Source organism: Conger conger, chromosome 1, assembly GCF_963514075.1.
Source record: "Conger conger chromosome 1, fConCon1.1, whole genome shotgun sequence".
Lineage (NCBI taxonomy): Eukaryota > Metazoa > Chordata > Actinopteri > Anguilliformes > Congridae > Conger > Conger conger.
Window position 1 is genome coordinate 19,444,946 of NC_083760.1, and position 18,698 is coordinate 19,463,643.

The following is an 18,698-nucleotide window of genomic DNA, read 5'->3' on the forward strand; positions in this document are numbered from 1 at the left end:
GAAAAGTTAGAATAATTGTATTAGGGTAAAAGTATATAGTTTTCCCATATGTTTGGACATAAAATATAGCTCATTATCTGTGTTGTTTATTTTATACAGCCTTTTTTGCTCATTTTCATCAAGGGTGGCTATAATTCTGGACCTGACTGTAGATCCATTACTGCTAGTGAGCATTCAGAAGCACTGTTTAATAGAAATCCACATGTGTCTGCCTCTTTCTTAATCTGCCAGTCTAGTTTTGAGATGTTGGAATTACCCATGAGTCATAGTGCCTAGTGTAGCAAGCATGAAAAGGTACTGTTTTGAATGTAGACACAAGATGTACTCTAATCGATCACTGCAAGAAGACAGAGAAAGGTGTTGGTTAAAATTAACATAAAGATTTAGTCCTAAATCCTAGGTACATCATATTGTGTAATATCCTATGATATGTTTGCCTGCAATAAAGGAACATTGCTGAACTACATTAATTAAATAATGTTTGCTCTGTGTCTCTATTGAAGTATCTGGATTTGGAACTAAAATAGACAAATATTCTTCTGATTTACATGAATTTTATGAACAGGATGATGAGGGGTTAGAGGGGTATTAGAGTTACAGAGAAATAATCTACCCCAATTTCTTTGCTGTGATTTATGATCTTACACAAACACAAACAGAGAAGTCCTCTTTTTGTAAAGCACCATCCTGGAAATGTTTAACAATATACATATACACTCATTGAGCACTTCATTAGGAAGACCTGTATACCTACTTATTTATGCGATTATCTAATCAGCCAATTGCATGGCAGCAGTGCAATGAATAAAATCATGGAGATACGGATCAGGAGCTTTAGTTAATGTTCACATCAACCATCAGAATGGTGAAAAATTGTGATCTCAGTCATTTCAACCGTGGAATGATTGTTGGTGCCAGACAGGGTGTTATGAGTATCTCAGAAACTGCTGTTCTCCTTCGATTTTCACATGCAACAGTCTCTAGAGTTCACAGAGAATGGTGCAAAAAGCAAATAACATCCAGTGAGCAGCAGTTCTGCGGGCAGAAACACCTTGTTAATGAGAGAGGTCAGAGGAGAAGGACCAGACTGGTCGAAGCTGACAGGAAGGTGACATTAACGCAAATAACCACACATTACGTCAGTGGTATGAAGAAGAGCATCTTGACCTCTAAGTGGATAGGCTACAGCAGCAGAAGACTTAATAAGTCAAAAAAATATGTCTAATAAATAAATATGTGTAATAAAAAGTGTTCACTGAGTATATATATGTTTATGTAAAATATATATGTTTAAAGGGAACCTCAACTTTTATGGCTTCAATGTGCTTTCTAATCTTTTCATGACATCCACTACATGTTATTATTTCTACATGCTGTTAATCCCTGGATTGTTGCCTAACTTTGTCACTCCTGCTGAATTTGCATAAGGTGGTGCCTCCAAGCTGACATTTGAATGTTACTCAAACTACTATAGGAAATCAGCACTCTATATGAATTTGCATAAATCAGTAGACTCATTCAGCTCTTTTTCGCTTTTCATTTTCGTATGCTTCTTTCTGCTTTTTATGCTATTCTGTTTTCTGATTGTAGCAAGCATTATCATGGTGTTACAAGTACTAGTATCTTTGGACTGTCATTTACATAACTATATTCAATACAAAGCGTATATTTATGATCTACTGAACAGATTCCAAATATACATATTGCATACCTGTAGTTTGTATATGTGTATCCTCTAGTCTTATATTAACATTGCCTGTAAATACATTGCTGTGAAGTTAAACCCTCCTAATCTTTACTGAAGATAGTCCTAGCTAGGTCACAGATGCTATCTCATTTGGTGTTACTCTCATTTGCAATGCATATTTGCTGAGAAAGTCTTCCCCTGTCATTTCAGGAGAGATTCAAAGAGTATACAGAGAGTACTTTGATGTGTGTCTGCTTCCTGCGCAGGTCAGAGTAGTACATTCTGTGGTTAGATTGAAGGGAAATCAAGGGATTTTTTTCACGTACTAGTGTCAGAAAACACCATTTTACAAACCTTTGTAAAGAAGATTATTGTGTAGTGAAAAGAATGGATAAAAGACCTAGTAACCTTGAGCCCCCGGATGTTAAAGACTACTTGGTGAAAGGTGACAGGTTCACAAAATGGACAGAGGTGAGTTTATCTAAACTTCACATCAGCCTTCCTCAAACAACATCTTTCTTTCATCTTCTCTTTTTGTGTTTGACATTTCCTGTGTGCTGCCATTGTTACACAAACGATTGTTGGCTGTTCCATGCAAATATCTGACTAATAACTGAACATTAGGTGTCATTGAAAATAATTATATGCATAAAGTACATTAGTTTATTAACTGTGTGGAGTTATTTTATTAGTATTTGCCTCTGATTGAATAAACTTTTATTCTCATTTTAAAAAGATATTTCTTAAATCCTCTAAACTTGGTCATAGAGATGATAGATGCTTTGAATAAAGCTTTGAATATTGCAATTGAGAGTCAAACTCATTTTGAGGAATGAGTTGGATGAAATAAGTTTGCAGTCTCTGAAGGTTTAGCCACACTGGGAATTCGAGTGAGATGCTCTGGGTTTTGTCTGAAAGGTGGGCAAACCAAGTATGTTAAGAGGATCATGTCAAGAAATCATTTACTGAAATCCCTCATTCCATTAACTCACCCCCCCCCCCCCCCACACAGTACACACAGTAGGTTGCTAGTTCAGTAGATTGTTCTGGAATGTACAGTACTGTATGTATGTGCTCTTGCTTAACTTGAAATACATTTCCATTTCTCTTTTATAAGCGTTTTGTCTCTAAGCGTCAAAGCTTCTTTTTTTGTTCTTAATATCTTGTTCACTGCTTTTGTCATTTCCCATATAGAATATGCCATTCGAAAATATGCCTTCAGATGTTGTTCAGATTTTTTGCTGCCGTTTTAAGGCCTACTTTTAACTGAGAAATAAACACTGTCCAATCTTATACACATTTGCTTGCAAAATGCCAGTAAAACAATGTGTTTTCTCAGGATTCTTCAAAGACATCAGTTGTCACCATGAAAATGGACCCAAAGGGCTTCTACCTTCACTGGGTTAATCAGAACAGGGTAAGCACTACGCCACACCCCTAGGGCACTTCTCTCAGAAAGGATATTGAAACAAATTGCACAACAGCCATTTTAAATGATTACACCTGTTTTTACAAGCACTCTTATCTAGGGTGGCTTTCAGAGCCGGGTAAATAAGGTGATGTGTTTACAGTAAGGTACTGTTAGGATGAAATGACGTGTTCACACAGAGGTAGTAATGCCACAGTGTTGGATCTTGAGTTGAGAGCCTGCATCAGAGCCCCAGTCCTCTGAACAGCGCAGAGACATATTGATCAGAGCTGAGCAGGCCTCGCCAGGCTGTTCACTGATCTGAGACCTGCGTAGGCAGCAGCGCTCGCTGAAAGAGAACTGAAGACAACTGAAACGTTGCTTCAAACCCCATAATATTAACTGACAAACAATACGCACAAACATGTAGTATGAAAAACAATACAGTATAATACAATATCACAAACATACTCACATATCTATCTACACTGTATATCCTGTACGTTTAGTCATACTTGGATTCAATGTTTTCATAAATTGTATAAATTACATACATTTTTATATTTAGAAACACAGCCATACAATGTGTTGTCCGTGTCATTCCCTATGTTGGTATTGATATAGCTTTTCATTAGATTTCAATAAGAGTTACTAAGCTGCGTAATAAATATTTTTGTCCACAGAAGGTAATCATATTTTTCTCAGTGTATACGGACAAAAAAATGACTGAACATCACCACAGTGGTAGAAATGAAGCATTTCTGCGGTTGCTCATTTGTTTTTGTGTGGATGTCTTTAACTGAAGGAGATGACATTCCTAGATCTTGCCACCATCCGGGACACAAGAGCAGGAAAATATGCCAAGCTTCCGAAAGTGAGTACCCAATTTCAGGAGTTGAAATTGAAATTCACATAATACATGCACATTAGGAAGTATGACGCCTCACTGCCTCTCTGTGGTGTATGACCGCAGCTTTAAGAAACTTGGATAAAATGCATGAGACACAGAAATCCAATATGTTGATGTGTATTTTTTGTGCTTGTATGAGAAGGCGAGAGAGAGACAGAGAGAGTGAAAGAGAACGAGTGAAAGAGAACGAGTGAGAGAGCGAGAGAGAGACTGAGACACGGAGAAAAGAGAGAGAGCGAGAGAGAGACTGAGAGAGAGAGAAAAGAGAGAGAGCGAGAGAGACTGAGAGAGAGAGCGAGAGAGAGAATGAGAGACAAAGAAAAGACAGAGAGAGAACGAGGACTCTGCTTTTGTTGGTGTGTCGTCATCCTTGTGTGAATGCTGTGCTCTGCAGTATGAACCCCTATGGGAAAAGCCTTTTGAATCCCCGCGGAGAGACTCATGAATTATGGATCATTTCCTCTGAAGGAAACTGTATTTGCTCTTGGCAAAGGAGCTTGATTGACAGCAGTGCATTAGTCAGCTCGAAGAGTTTTCACAAAAAAAAGCCAATGTCATTGTTCTGCAGAATAGCTCATATTCGCTTAATAGGCTGAGATTACTTGGTGGACAGAGGTGAAATCTCACTCTGACGGATTGAAAGGAGACATTATCGTGCTTTTACTGTTCTTTTGTTCCGCTTTTGTGTAACACACACACCAATCTGGAGGGCTACCACAGACGCCAGCCTGTAAGGAGGTGACATTGCTCTATTGCGTGCCTTTCAGTCTTAGTCGAACTCATTTGTGAGAGAGTTGCCCAGTGCTGTCCCTTGTTGTTTTTGCTGGAAATTATTTGCCTTGCAAAAAAAAAAAAAAAAAACGGAGACGGCAACAGCATAGCCATAGGGCACAGGGCAGTTCAGATTTGACAGACAGCCATCTGAATATCATGATTTAAAATATATATACTATATATGTAGAAATATACAAATGCCAACTGAAATAAGGTTTGTTTATTTCGCTTTGTTCCCACACCAGTGAACAAAGATGTCCTCAGGTTATATTACTGCCCACAGAATAGCAGAAAACTAGTAGTAGAAAGATCATTGCATAAGGAGAGGTCCTTCCAGAATTTGGCTCAGAATTTGACACATTAACAAAGAACAAGAGCAAGTCCCATTTTCTCATTTAAGCATTTTCTAATAGCATCGTTTCAGACCAAATAATATTTCTGCAGAGGATGAAACGCAGATCACAAATACACCCCCACCCAAATGTAATCCATAATCATCCCAGAACACCCACACAAGACAGGAAGATGCATTGCAAAAGTAAATGCATGCATTTACATAGACACAGACAGACCCCCCCCACACACACACACATTTGTGTATTATATGTCATCATTTATCTCCATCAGAGAGCAGCTGTAAGGCAGACCACACTGTGCACACATAATGCACAGATCATAGAACGAACAAGCAACAGATAGACAGTTTGCGCCTCTTTCACTATTAACCGTCTCCATAGAGATTTAGAGTATCTCTTCATGCTTCACATTTCAGGGGTCAGGCATGACATCATGAAATATAAACAAAAGCCTTTAGTCACAGTCTTGATAATTCTTTTTAAAATACACTCTGTGAGCACTTTATTTGGTAATTATTAGTCCACTGCTGCAGTAGCCTATCCATTTTGAGGTTTGACGCATTGTGTGTTCAGAGATGCTCTTCTTGTCAGCTTTGACCAGTCTGGCCCTTCTCCTCTGACCTCTCTCATTAACAATGCGTTTCTGTCTGCAGAACTGCTGCTTACTGGATGTGTTGTGTTATTTGCACCATTCTCTGCCAACTCTAGAGACTGTTGAGTTTGAAAATCCCAGGAGATCAGCAGTTTCTAAAATACTCAAACAACCCTGTCTGGCACCAACAATCATTCCATGATCAAAGTCACTTGGATCACATTTCTTCCCCATTCTGAAATTTGGTGTGAAAAACAACTGAACCTCTTGACCACTTCTGCATGATTTTATTTTATTTTATTTTTATTTTTATGTTATTTATATTACTGTCACATGATTTATTGGCTGATTATATTATGTTAAGATATTTGCATTAACAGGCTGGTGTACAGGTCTACCTAATAAAGTGATCACTAAGTGTATATTCACAGTTTTGGGTACAGACGGACTGTTCTGTCATAGCTGTATCTATCCATTATATATGTGGATTTTTGTGAGCTGGCAGATGAATGTCTAGATTCAGTCAGTCTGGAACTCAACTTTTCTGCACATGAGACTTTTCTACACTGTATTTTCTCCCTTTCCATTGACAAACAAAATGACCTGCCTAACATTTACTGCCATCATCCATTTTGTGTAATGTTTGTGACAGAGTGGATTTGTGCAACGGGAGAGCTGAGGGATGTTTACACATGCCGAGGGTTCCAACAAGCTGACTATAAGCCCTTATGTTCTGGAGAAATGAAAACATTAAAGGTCAAAGCAGATTTCTTTGTTTGGATGTGTACTGAATATGTACTTACAAAATATATTTTAGGAACCAAGCTAAATGTTTTTATGTAGTTATGAGGCTTAAGGACAGCACTCTTCTTAGAAAAAAATGAAAATAATGTTGTTAATAATACATTTATAAATAAAATGAAAATACTTTTTCATTCCAGAGCTAATCTCCTTCATAAGGCCGCACAACTTCATGTTAATTTCTACAGACTAGGCACCTTCTGAAAAAAGCAGCAATACTACCTTATTCTAAAATGTTTATACTTAATGTGATGACATGAGGTCGAGCATTGCTGAATGCAGTTTGACAGTGCGCGATGGCATCACTTTTTCTTGTTTACATTGCCTTGTTTTTAAGATCACTGCCACCAGAGATCTCACTGGGGAATCATGGGCACTGGTGGAGGCAGTTTGGGAAATATTACTCACGCCCAGCAAATATATGTTGAAGACAGGAAGATTACTCATGATCTTTTTTAACTGGTGCCACTTGTACTTGCCTGCGCTTTGATATTGTTGAAGGAATTGGCTGTTGCTTTGTAGCTACTCTGTATTAAAAACCATTGGAGATTGTGTTCAAATTCTATTTGAGATACATTAATGGTTTGAATGTCTCACACTTGACTGTGCTGCTCAACATTACCTAAATGTTTTTTTAGCAGGTCATTCACTCTGATGGAAAATCACCACTCAGTCTCCGACCCAATTCTCCCTCTGCTCTCTCCCTCTGCATTTTGCATGCACTTTGTCATTTGCCTTGTTGGTTAGGCTTCACCTTTCAGATGCCCTGCGTATGAAAAGCAGAGGCTGTGGATGTTGAAAATAGCATGCTCACTGGAGAGAGAGATAGAGAGAGAGGGAGGGAGGCACAGGGAGATGGAGAGAGATAGAGTGAGCACTGATTACCTTTGTTTAAGAGGCAGAGAGATTTCTCCGCAGTTCTATTCCACATGCACGCACTGCTTTTGTGCTTTCGGCATAGTTACACTGTGATCTGTAGTCACATGCAGCATTGCTCTGTCACTATAATGAGAACTTGTCTCATCTGTTCACCAACTATTCAGCCTGTTGTTACTTTCAGAACAATAGAAAGACTGTGTGACTGAATAAAAAGATATAAAACACTACTTAATAACAATGATACACACAGAATCACAAAATTACTTCTTAAAATTCTCATTTAATGGTTCTTATTTTCTGTTCACATCTACAGAATCCCAAGGTTCGCAATGTGTTCAACATGGACTTCCCTGACAGTCACCATTTAGCCAAAACCCTGACAATTGTGTCTGGCCTCGACACAGTCAACTTAACATACCACAACTTCTTTGCTTACAAGGAAAATGTATCACAGGTGAGCTCCATATAGGCAAAGATCAAAGAGCTTGTTCTTGAATAGAACTGGAGTATAGCTTTTTATTGTGTGGAAAGAATACACTTATTCTCCAGTATGCAGGTGAGCCTAACTGTCGTTTGAGCCCATACCTGCCAAATTGCATTATCCTCTGTACATATCATGACAATTTTGTCTCTTTAGTGTTACAATGCGGTATATGCTGATAAGTAATCATTTCATGACACAAATATCTTTTTGAATCAACTTTGAATAAAAAAATCCCTTCCTTGTTCATTCACGGTCAGAATTGATTTCATCCCGAAGTCATAGTTACTTTGGTTATCCAATATGCATAGTGTTCCAATATGCATAGTGCTAAACCCTGAATTATAATAATACAAAAAGCTATAGTTAAGGTCAGGTAAGATCTCTGAATCGAACAATTGAAGGAATATATGCATTATCATGGTTTGATTTATGGCTACAGGACTGGGCTGCAGATATCCTGGCAATTGTCTACAACACCCTGAGAAATAATTCATGCAGACAAGTCTACCTGGAGAAAATGTGAGTACTATTAGGTTTTCACCCATTTCTCTGGAATATACTGAAGGATTAGATTATTTACACTTGTGAAAGAAACATACAAAATATCACCATGAGTGGCATTATGATTAATCATTTGCTTTGACAGATTTTTAAGGACATGTGTGATTTGATTCTTTATTGGTAAATAAAGAAAATATGTCAAATTACTGTGTCACTTCTTTCATGTACATAGGAATATATTGATATTTAAATGGTGTGTCATGAAATGCCCTGCTTCCACGCATTGTATAAAAGGAACCCAGGGACACTAAATATTTAATCCACCCATATTTTAAATGTTAAGAAGTCTGAAGTCTGACAAACCATTACATTACATTACATTATAGTCATTTAGTAGATGCTCTTATCCAGAGTGAAGTACAATAAAGGACGGTTCCAAGTCCTAGAGTGATCACATAGATAAAAACTTGAACCCTTATAGAACTATCCAAGTAGCAAAACCACGGTTGGTAGCTAGAATACTACGAATACTAAAATAATGAAGCACCTCCTGTCCCCTTACAGGTATGTCCGAATCTCCCTACAAACCAACAAGGATGGAAAGATCCCAGTCAAGAAGTAAGTGATGGGTGAAATCTCAAATTCAAAGCTTAAAAACAAAGATAGAAATTTCTAACAGAATAAAACCAGAGTAGGCAGCTCTGGTGGCGGAGGTGTCAGAAATGAATCTGGGTTTTGCTCTGTCCAAACCATAAAACTCCACGGTTAACTATCAGGCTAAACCAACACAAGCCATAATTTGCACAAAGCAAATTGTTTTTCTTTCTGGATCATGGGACACCAGGAGTAGAATTATGAATGGAAAATCTCTGAATTAGCAGGCGGAAACAACTGTCCCTGAGCTGTTAACCTTTCCGGTGTTCATACAATGTTGTTGAATTTAGCACCACAGCCAAACATTAAGCCACATGCTGATGATACATGCTTGATTAATGCTGCGGTGTGTTATCTTGTAGTATCTACAAGATGTTCCCTGCAGACAAGAAGAGAGTCGAGAGTGCCCTGAGTGCAGCCCACCTCCCCAAAGGAAAGGTGAGCTTGATGCCCCTCTGCCCAGTGGCATCCTGGAGCCTTCCCTAGACTTGTGTGGGCCCTAGGCAAAATATGGTTTGGGGGGCCCTGCAAAATATTGGCACAAATGGAGATTTTTTTAAAGAATAAATCTGTCAGAAGAAGATTAGATGGTGAGGCCCTAGGTGGGAAGGTCAGGCCCTGGCCAAGAAAACAGAGCCTTACCAGTGTTCAATCTCCCTAGTAGGTACTTTTTGCATCGTCTATCAAATAAGTTTCATGTAATTAAGTTTCCCTAGACGTCTTGCACTAATGGTAATTCAGCTGTGGACACTTTGTATGTGCTAAACTGCTCAAAAATAAACAAAATCTTGGAAAACGGGTGTTAATGTTTATGTAACACCTTGGCTTGTCTATTCTCCAAGGGAGACACAATGAAGGCTGACGTCTTTACTGAAGCTGCTTTCAAAGCCTTCCTGACAAATCTGTGTCCCAGGCCTGAAATCGCTGATATCTTCACTGCTTAGTAAGTCCCATTCATGTTGGTAAATGTCATATTGCATGCCAGATTAAAAAAGCTAACAGTAATTCTAACCAGTGTCAGAGTACAGAATCTACCAGTGCATTTGATCCAAGGACTTTACTTTGGCTGATGGGTCCATTGGTTAAAGTTATTTCCTCATGCAGTAGTTGACCCTATGTTGCCTCTACCTAGCACAACAAAGCCCTACATGACAAAGGAGAATCTGACGAAGTTTGTGAATGAAAAGCAGCGTGACTCGCGGCTGAACGAGGAGCTCTTCCCTCCCATGCGCCCTGAGCAGGTGAAGAGCATCATCGAGAAATACGAGCCCTGCTCCTCCACGGCCAACCGAGGTGTGTGCAGGTGTCTGGCACTCTGGCACAAGGCGCTATATAAATGCCAACCATGTACCATTTACAGCGTCTGTCTGCAGGAGAATTCAACTGTGTGAGCAGTGCAGGGCCTACACAGCTGGCAGCTCAGATTGTCTAACACTCTTTAAACTAATGGAACAATTGTATCATCACCTAAGAGTTAGGGCTATGATTTGAGTTAGGATTAGGGTTAGGATTAGATTTATGGTTAGGATTAGGATTATGGTTAGGATTTGGGTTAGGTTAGCAAAACACCTTTCTTTCCCAAATTGTCCCTGATCAGGGCCCCTTGGGAAAGAAAAGCTTGCACTGGCCATACAGAGTACTGGACCCTTTAAGTAGGAATAATTTGATCCCACGTGTGTTGGAGTTTTATGTGCACATGGTTAGGATTAGGGTTAGGGTTAGGATTAGGGTTAGTAATGACTATAGTATGCAGGTTTTCATTCCAATCTATAACTACCCCAATCAGCTGATGTTGCTTATTAACACAGACAATTAGGGCAATTAGGGAACTAATTAGTGAAATAAGCTGGTGTAGTGATTCGTTGGAATGAAAACTCGCACACTCTTCGCCCTCCATGGCACATGATTGTGCAAACCTGCCGTAGACTGATAATGATGTGATGCAATTCCGCAATATCTTTGTGTTGCACTCTCCAGGTCAGATTTCTCCAGAGGGGCTACTGTTCTACCTGATGGGACCTGAGACATCCGTGGTGCTGCTGCAGAAACTCTCCAAGTGCCATGACATGACCCAGCCCCTGCCCCACTACCTCATAAAATCATCCCACAATACCTACCTCACAGGTAAGAACTCCATAACACACCTCCCACAACACCTACCTCACAGGTAAGTGCTCTCTCACCCAAAACAACTACCTTACAGATAAGTGCTCTCTCACCCAAAACAACTACCTCACAGCTAATAGCTCCTTAGCACAAACAGGTTAGGACCTTCAGTCAACTGACTGAAGCACAATATGGAATAGCTTTCCAGCACATGTAGTTGAGGCAGAAACACTGGGGATTTTCAAGACCTGGCTTGATAAGACGATAGATACCAGATTCTATGTAGCTTTTAGGCAAACTAAGCAGTAGATACACTCTAGTGGTAGGAAAAGGTGGCCAACAGAACATAAATAGTCCTGACATATTAACTATATATGCTTACCACCATTTCTGACCATACTAATGAATGCATATGCACAGTAGGTGCCTATACCAGAGGATATTTCACCCATATGTGATGGTCTGGAATGCTGAGACTCAGAGGAGGCTTTCCCTCCACAGCGGGGCAGTTTTCGGGGGTCTCGTCTCCAGAGATGTACCGGCAGTGCCTGCTGGCAGGGTGCCGGTGCCTGGAGCTGGACTGCTGGAAGGGCAAGCCCCCCGAGGAAGAGCCAATCATCACCCACGGCTTCACCATGACAACCGAGATCCTCTTCAAGGTGTGCTAAGCAGTCTAATGGAGAGAGCGTCATTGGCCATGACAGATGCAATGACAGGGGTTCAATTCAGAGCTAGTTATGGAGTAATGAAGCAATAGACACAATGTAATACTTTTTTTCCATTTTTATGCAAAATGATATGTTATTGACCCTCCGGTCATATGGATGCCTGGCGACTGTACCAAGTCTATATAGGAATACAATGAAAAATCACTGCCTGCACTCAGCGGTTCAACATGCCTATTTAACAAGCAGCTGGCTTTGTCCCCTGTTAGATGATCAGAAGGGAGCTTAATGGAAGGTAATGTAATAAAGCAGAGCCGCGGAGGTCTCTGCAGCGTCGCCATGGCAGTGCACGTTCCGGAAGCCTGGTGCTGCTCTGTGTCTCTGAGTGACAGCTCCCTCGCTGCCTCAGCCAATTGACGACCAGACAGGCGGGCCAATCCGCTGCCCTCTGCCATTTGTTACATCACACCTCTCTTTAGAATGTATTGCTTCCCCCAAACAAGGCTTTTATGGCCATCTGAGAACCACGTCGCCAGCTTTAATGGCATCTAGTTCACAGCTGGTTGCCACGGACATAGTCCTCCGATTATTGAATGTGTAGCGCATTCTATTTTATTTGGCCTGACTGTGGCCAGGTGTTCACAAGTTCATTTAATTTCATTGCTCACAGAAGTGATATCAGACAATGCCACAAGGTTGGCTATTTTGTTCAGCTTTTCAGGGTTCCAGCTGAATAGAGTGGAATCTTCTGGTGTCTCTATGGTGGGAGGTGTGTTTCTTTTAACATACAGCATGTGCCTGAGATTTTGTATTTTTGTTTAGGATGTGATTGAGGCCATTGCGGAGAGCGCCTTCAAGACCTCCCAGTATCCTGTCGTGCTGTCCTTTGAGAATCATGTTGACTCGTAAGAGCTCTAAACGTCTCCTTACTTTGCTTCCTTTACTCCACCTTATCTCAGCCTAAAGAGTTATGTCCTTTATTTCCATAGCTTCTTAGGGAATTCAAAGTGAATACAATAGATAAAAGTTGGACTTATACACTGTACTCTCTATCAAGGGTCAAACAGCAAGAGAAGATGGCTAACTACTGCAAGACTATATTTGGAGATGCCCTGCTTATTGATCCTCTGGAGAATTATCCAGTGAGTATAATTGATAGACCACTGTGATCACTTACTGTTTCAATTGTCATGGCTCTTTTACAGAGGCATTATATGGTAAAAACCAGTTGTCTAAATTCTAGATAACCATACACACCATACTTCCTGTTTCAATTACATTGGCATGACAGCAAATATTTTTGGCTAAAGTTGTGTAATTACAAGGTACAACCTTTTAATCTGTTTTTACATCCATACCTATACTTCTATGAGAGTGCATGCTTGAATTTAGCCAGTTGTGTTTAAAAGGGCAATACCTACCCCTTCATCACATTCTATCACAATGCATAAGCTCATCTGAGCAGTGAAATGACTGCAAAGTGGCTTTTGTCCGTGCTTTCTGTGATCTTCAGAGTAAGAAAGGCCATTCACACCGAAGCTTTTAAATTTTCCAATATTCCCCCAATTAACACTGTCAGGGTCTCTGGGCTGAGCCATTCTTTATAGCCTGGGTGCTGTCACAGACAATAACAGCTTAAGCATCACCCTCTCCGCCATTCCGTCCTTCTGTCTCAGTGGCTGTGACTTCTACCTCAACTGACCTTCACTGGGACTTACCCCTCCATGGTCTTAAAGTATATATTCCAAAAAATATTTGGTATTACATTGTAATACTTGTGTAATACTTCATACCAAATTTTGTTCCATCCACTTCCCTCTCCTAATTTTACATCAGTCAAATCGACTACCCCAAAAATCTCCCTGAAAGATCGGTTTCACTCGTTTACACCCAGCTCTCCTGTTTTGTAGTTTGTTTGCCAGGGTGGCAATGTAAACATGATGAATAAGGAACTGGGCGTGTAACTCAAGAGGTTTTACATTTGATTCATTGATGGGACACTGTGTTAGTTTGAGCATGGTACTAAATCTAACTTTCATGTGGATTCAATGGATTGTAAGTTAACAATATAAACTGTGAAAGCAACTCTGGCTGCTAAACAATGCAGTTAGCATGCTTGACCTGTTTGCTTGTGTGTCTCACCAGCTCAAGCCAGGCCATCAAATCCCAAGCCCTTCTGAGCTCATGGGAAAGATCCTGATCAAGAACAAGAAGAACAGCGCTCCAAAACAGGAACCAGAGGCCCCCAAGAAGGCTCCAGACCAGCCACAAGAGCAAGCTGAGCCAAACCAAACTGAACCAAATCAAGCTGACCCAAGCCAAAGTGACCCAAGCCAAACTGACCCAAGCCAAACTGACCCCACCCAAACTGACTCCAACCAAGCTGTCCCTCAGGAGAGTCAAGGTGGGCACACTATGTGGATTGTAGATCTGGCACGATGTGTGTTCCTGTGTAATCAATTTTACTCTATTTTTGGGTTCATTTTCCAATGGCTGGGTCAGAGTAAGGTCATTGCCATCTAGTAAAGTGGACAAAGGACCATATTTCAAGATGTTTTAGGAGCTTTTCACAGGAAATAACTGTCCTCATGCTGGTAAGATGCACTGTGGTTATTCTAGAGATGCCTGTAGGCTGTATAGTGGATGTGCTATGGCAGTTACATTGTGATGTCTGGAAACTGAATATTGAATTCACAATGGCTGCTGTAGAGATGCATATTAAAAGCACAGTGCTGTATGGGTCTATATTGAATGTGCAATGAATGGCCTATTTGGGGTCATATTAAATGCATGTGTTGTGGCTGCTTGAGGGACACTCCGTGTAAGTGATGTCAGTACCCTCTGTCTGTTTTCCGTCAGAGGGGGAGGTACATGACGACCACGAGGAGCATGATGACAATGACGAACATGACGAGGAGAAGATGAAGAACTCGGATGAGGTAGAGTGGGCCTTCACTCGACAGCCCCGGTCGTCCATTCCTCTGGCATACCCGGTCACCACCATTTTTCTCACTCCCTGTTCAGGGTACTGCGGGGCAGGAAGTGACAGCCTACGAAGAAATGTCTGCCGTGGTCAATTACATTCAGCCCAATAAGTTCATCTCCTTCGAGAATGCTAAAAGTGAGTCATCAGAGGGAAGTTTGACTATTGGCTAGAGTCCCGCTGTTATAAGCAATATGCTCACTGAAATATGCAACATAAATGAGCAATGAGAAGCCTCGCTCTTCTGACATTAATGATATTACCCACATTAGTGATTTTGTGTAGTGTGACACTGCTGGCAGTGGTAAATGAGCTGTATCCCAGCTGGGGAGAAGCTCCTCTTAAAAGTCCTTTACTTTCCTGTTGGCAGAGAAGAACCGGAGCTATGCAATCTCTTCTTTTGTGGAAACCAAAGGAGGAGATCTGATTGCCAAGTCACCAGTAGAGTTTGTTGAGTATCCTTTTGTAGCTGTTAATAATAAGGGCACAAATAGCTGATATTATTGTTATTATTAATTTTGATGACAATAATAGGAGCTAAGAGCGATATAGAGTGTTGACCTTGCCACAGCTTTAGAACAACCACGAAGAAGGACATGTGAGGTCAACCTTGCACAACCTTGCAACCCTGCAATATACATTCACATACACAAGAACTGTCTTAGGAATTTATTAGACATCTACTGCTGTGGCCTATCCACTTAGGGTTATGATGCATTGTGTGTTCAGAGATGCTCTTCTGTATACCACTGTTGTAATGTGTGGTTTCTGTCACCTTCCTGTCGGCTTTCAGCAGTCTGGCAATTCTCCTCTGACTGCTCTCATTAACAAGGCATTCTGCAGAACTGCTGCTCACTGGATTTTTTTTTCTCACCATTTCTTTTTATACTTTGCATACTCTAGAGACTAGTATGCATGAATCCCAGGAGATCAGCAGTTTCTAAGATACTGAAACCACCCTGTCTGCCACCAACAATCATTCCACAGTCAAAGTCACTTAAATCCAAAAAAATGTGGGTTGATGTGAACGTTAACTGAAGCTTCTGACCCTTATCTACATGATTGTATGCATTTTATTGCTGCCACATGATTGGCTGATTAGATAATCACATGAATAGGTATTCCTAATAAAGTTCTCAGTGAGTGTATATTTGGCCAAGAATAAGAAAGTGTTTATGACTGAATAACCTGACAGACTGTAACAGAGTTCCTATACAGGACAATGCAGATACAACAAGAGGCAGATGAGCAGGATCTACCCCAAGGGCACCAGGATGGATTCATCAAACTATAATCCCCAGCCTTTCTGGAATGCAGGCTGTCAATTTGTAGCACTAAACTACCAAACTATGGGTACTGCATGACTACATCAATTCTGTCTTTTTTCTGTTCATACAGTTTCACACATCTTAATGCCAGCAGTATGGTTGTCATAAACATTGTTAGTGTTTTTAATGAGAGCTTCAGTTAATTTAAAATCAGGTCTCACTCTCCATTATGTTGAGTCAGTAGCTGGAAAATCATTTAAACACCACTGTAAGTGGATTAGTCATTGTCATGTGTTCCTGTAGAGGGCAATGTTGGACAGTACTATGCATCAAGATGTGGTTTGTTCTGTTGTTCTGTTCTGAAACATTGTTGAATGGCAGCAGAATATACACCATTTTGTTATTCACACAGACCAACAACTCATGATTTTCATTATTTGAACAATTTGCCCCCCACATCCCACACACCTCTAAAGGCGTGAATGGAAAATCAGAAGCAATATAAGGACAGCACGCCTGAAACACTTCAGTTGCCAAGTTCTACATTACAAGGCAGGAGACATTATAGAATGAAATAGATTTAAGTTGAGGGCAGTACTGTATCATTTTTGTCTATAGATTTTCCCATGCAGCTGAACATGGCTCTGTTTGAGTTCAATGGGAGGACAGGGTACCTACTTAAACATGACCTTCTGCGTCGAAGTGACAAGAAGTTCGATCCCCACACTGACAGGATTGACACCATCATCGCTAGCACTCTAACAATAAAGGCAAGCTGAGCTCCTCTCACTCACTCCAACCTGAGCTAAAATCAAATGTCAAAATAATTCATACATGTTATGTAAACTGGGCAGTTATCAGTTTGTTTTTAGTTGCAAATAACTGCATCTGGGAGTGCTGGTGTTGTTTGAATCATGGAGCTCTTTATCACCGTTTGCATTTAGCGTCTCTCCCTGAGGCATCAGCTCCACTGTTTGGCTTCGCTAAGAGTGTTTTCTTCTGCTGATTGATATTCTGATATCGGGGTGGGAGGTTCTCTGTATAGTCCTGCTCTGCATCCAATTAAATCATGTTGAAATCCCCACAATCCCTCAACACTGGGGCTTGAAATGTTTTCACTGTTTGTGTGTGTGTGTGTGTGTGTCTGCTTGTGTTTGTGTGTGTGTGAGCCTGCATGCGTGTGTGTATGTGTGCACCAGAAGTCATTGGCCTTGCGTTTTCTCCAGATCTACTCGGGGCAGTTCCTATCAGAGAAGAACGTGAAGACAGGGGTGGAAGTGGAGATCATTGGGTTGCCTAAAGACCCCAAGCGCAAGTGCCGGACAAAATGGTCACCCACCGCCAATGCTATTAACCCTGTGTGGAATGAGGAGCCCTTTGTCTTTGAGAAGGTTGGCGCCATCTTTCTGCGATTGGCCATATGCCAACCCTGATGGTCAGGGATGAACAGTCTGCTGCTTTCTAATCTGTGCTTACTGTATATGTTCATAGATCCTGTTGCCAGAGATGGCCTCCCTCAGGATAGTGGTCCATGAGGAGAGTGGAAAGTTCCTGGGACACAGGATAATCCCCATCGATGCTATACAGCCAGGTGAATGTGCAGTCTCTGTCGCTTATTCAGCAAAGATCGTTTGATCCTCCAGACTGTCTTGTGATTCTCTAGCATTTTGAGAGGTTTAGGAATTGGCTTGGTTTGTTCCAGTCCCTTGATTTGTATTACTCCCTGTTTGGCAGGTTTCCATCACATCTGTCTGTGCACTGAAAGCAACATGCCTCTCACTCTGCCAGCCCTGTTTGTGTATATTGATATTAAGGACTATATTCCAGCAGCTTTCGCAGGTACTTGATTTTTGATACTGCACTTTTTTTCAAATACCACCAAAGCCTTCCAGATTCATAACTGGGTTCACAATTGAGGATACCCTGTATTAGTTTTTCACATTCAGTGGCTCAGAAACTGAGGTATAATTGTTTGGGTTATATGGAGGCTTTGACCATATCAAATAATAATTGTCACAAAAACAGCATAAAAGGTCCCCTCTGCAGCTTTACAGTCTAGCTTTATGTGACAACAATACCAAAGAATTACAATAATTAAAAAATAAAGATGAGAGCCGAATAGATTAGGGATTTCATTGAACATTGAGAATGTACAGTATATTTGATAAATTGAGAATTTAAAGTATATTGGATTGTACAGTGACTGGAATTTTAAACTTAATCTTATTTCTATTACATTTTTGCTAAAAAAAAAACTTGTTGTGGCAAACAGGGACCAAAAGTTGTATGAAACCGTCATATGATGTAATGGGCCTCAGGACAAATAAGAGGCTTAATAGTTTTAATAGGGAATTAAGTTAAGAAGCATGTAATCATTTTGCCTGAGAAGAAAATCAGGACCAATACATAAATCTGTTACTCTTCTCCTTGAGCACCATTCATCTCTCTGTTCCAGATTTCACAGATGCCTTATTCAACCCAACTAAGACTGAGAAAACCTCAAAGCCCCAGGAGGTAAGGCCTGTACGAGCTTAGCGAGTCTTTAAAAAGCTTACCGGTGAGATCAGTGAAGCTAAGACATTGATGCATGTGTACCGTGTTACTTTATAATGCTGTACGCCAGCTGAGGT

The 18,698-nt window shown here is 40.6% G+C and overlaps 1 protein-coding gene across 2 annotated transcripts in view; it reads left to right on the plus strand.

Annotated features, from left to right (window-relative positions):
* The first annotated feature begins 2,010 nt into the window (after window positions 1-2,010).
* The window catches only part of plcb2 (phospholipase C, beta 2), a 28,831-nt gene continuing 12,143 nt past the window's right edge, over window positions 2,011-18,698 (plus strand). Inside the window, exons 1-23 of one of the 2 annotated variants that reach the window (XM_061249900.1) lie at window positions 2,011-2,158; window positions 3,027-3,104; window positions 3,901-3,969; window positions 7,721-7,861; window positions 8,331-8,410; window positions 8,957-9,010; window positions 9,409-9,484; window positions 9,889-9,989; window positions 10,179-10,339; window positions 11,024-11,170; window positions 11,654-11,811; window positions 12,640-12,722; window positions 12,875-12,959; window positions 13,963-14,221; window positions 14,677-14,756; window positions 14,842-14,938; window positions 15,171-15,255; window positions 16,029-16,153; window positions 16,687-16,838; window positions 17,295-17,459; window positions 17,560-17,659; window positions 17,803-17,907; window positions 18,524-18,582. In XM_061249900.1, the coding sequence (XP_061105884.1) occupies window positions 2,075-2,158; window positions 3,027-3,104; window positions 3,901-3,969; window positions 7,721-7,861; window positions 8,331-8,410; window positions 8,957-9,010; window positions 9,409-9,484; window positions 9,889-9,989; window positions 10,179-10,339; window positions 11,024-11,170; window positions 11,654-11,811; window positions 12,640-12,722; window positions 12,875-12,959; window positions 13,963-14,221; window positions 14,677-14,756; window positions 14,842-14,938; window positions 15,171-15,255; window positions 16,029-16,153; window positions 16,687-16,838; window positions 17,295-17,459; window positions 17,560-17,659; window positions 17,803-17,907; window positions 18,524-18,582 (2,544 nt within the window). In that variant the 5' untranslated portion in view covers window positions 2,011-2,074. Of the gene's footprint in view, window positions 2,159-3,026; window positions 3,105-3,900; window positions 3,970-7,720; window positions 7,862-8,330; window positions 8,411-8,956; window positions 9,011-9,408; window positions 9,485-9,888; window positions 9,990-10,178; window positions 10,340-11,023; window positions 11,171-11,653; window positions 11,812-12,639; window positions 12,723-12,874; window positions 12,960-13,962; window positions 14,222-14,676; window positions 14,757-14,841; window positions 14,939-15,170; window positions 15,256-16,028; window positions 16,154-16,686; window positions 16,839-17,294; window positions 17,460-17,559; window positions 17,660-17,802; window positions 17,908-18,523; window positions 18,583-18,698 lie in introns of those variants that run through there. The other variant, XM_061249908.1, reaches the window with a different exon arrangement.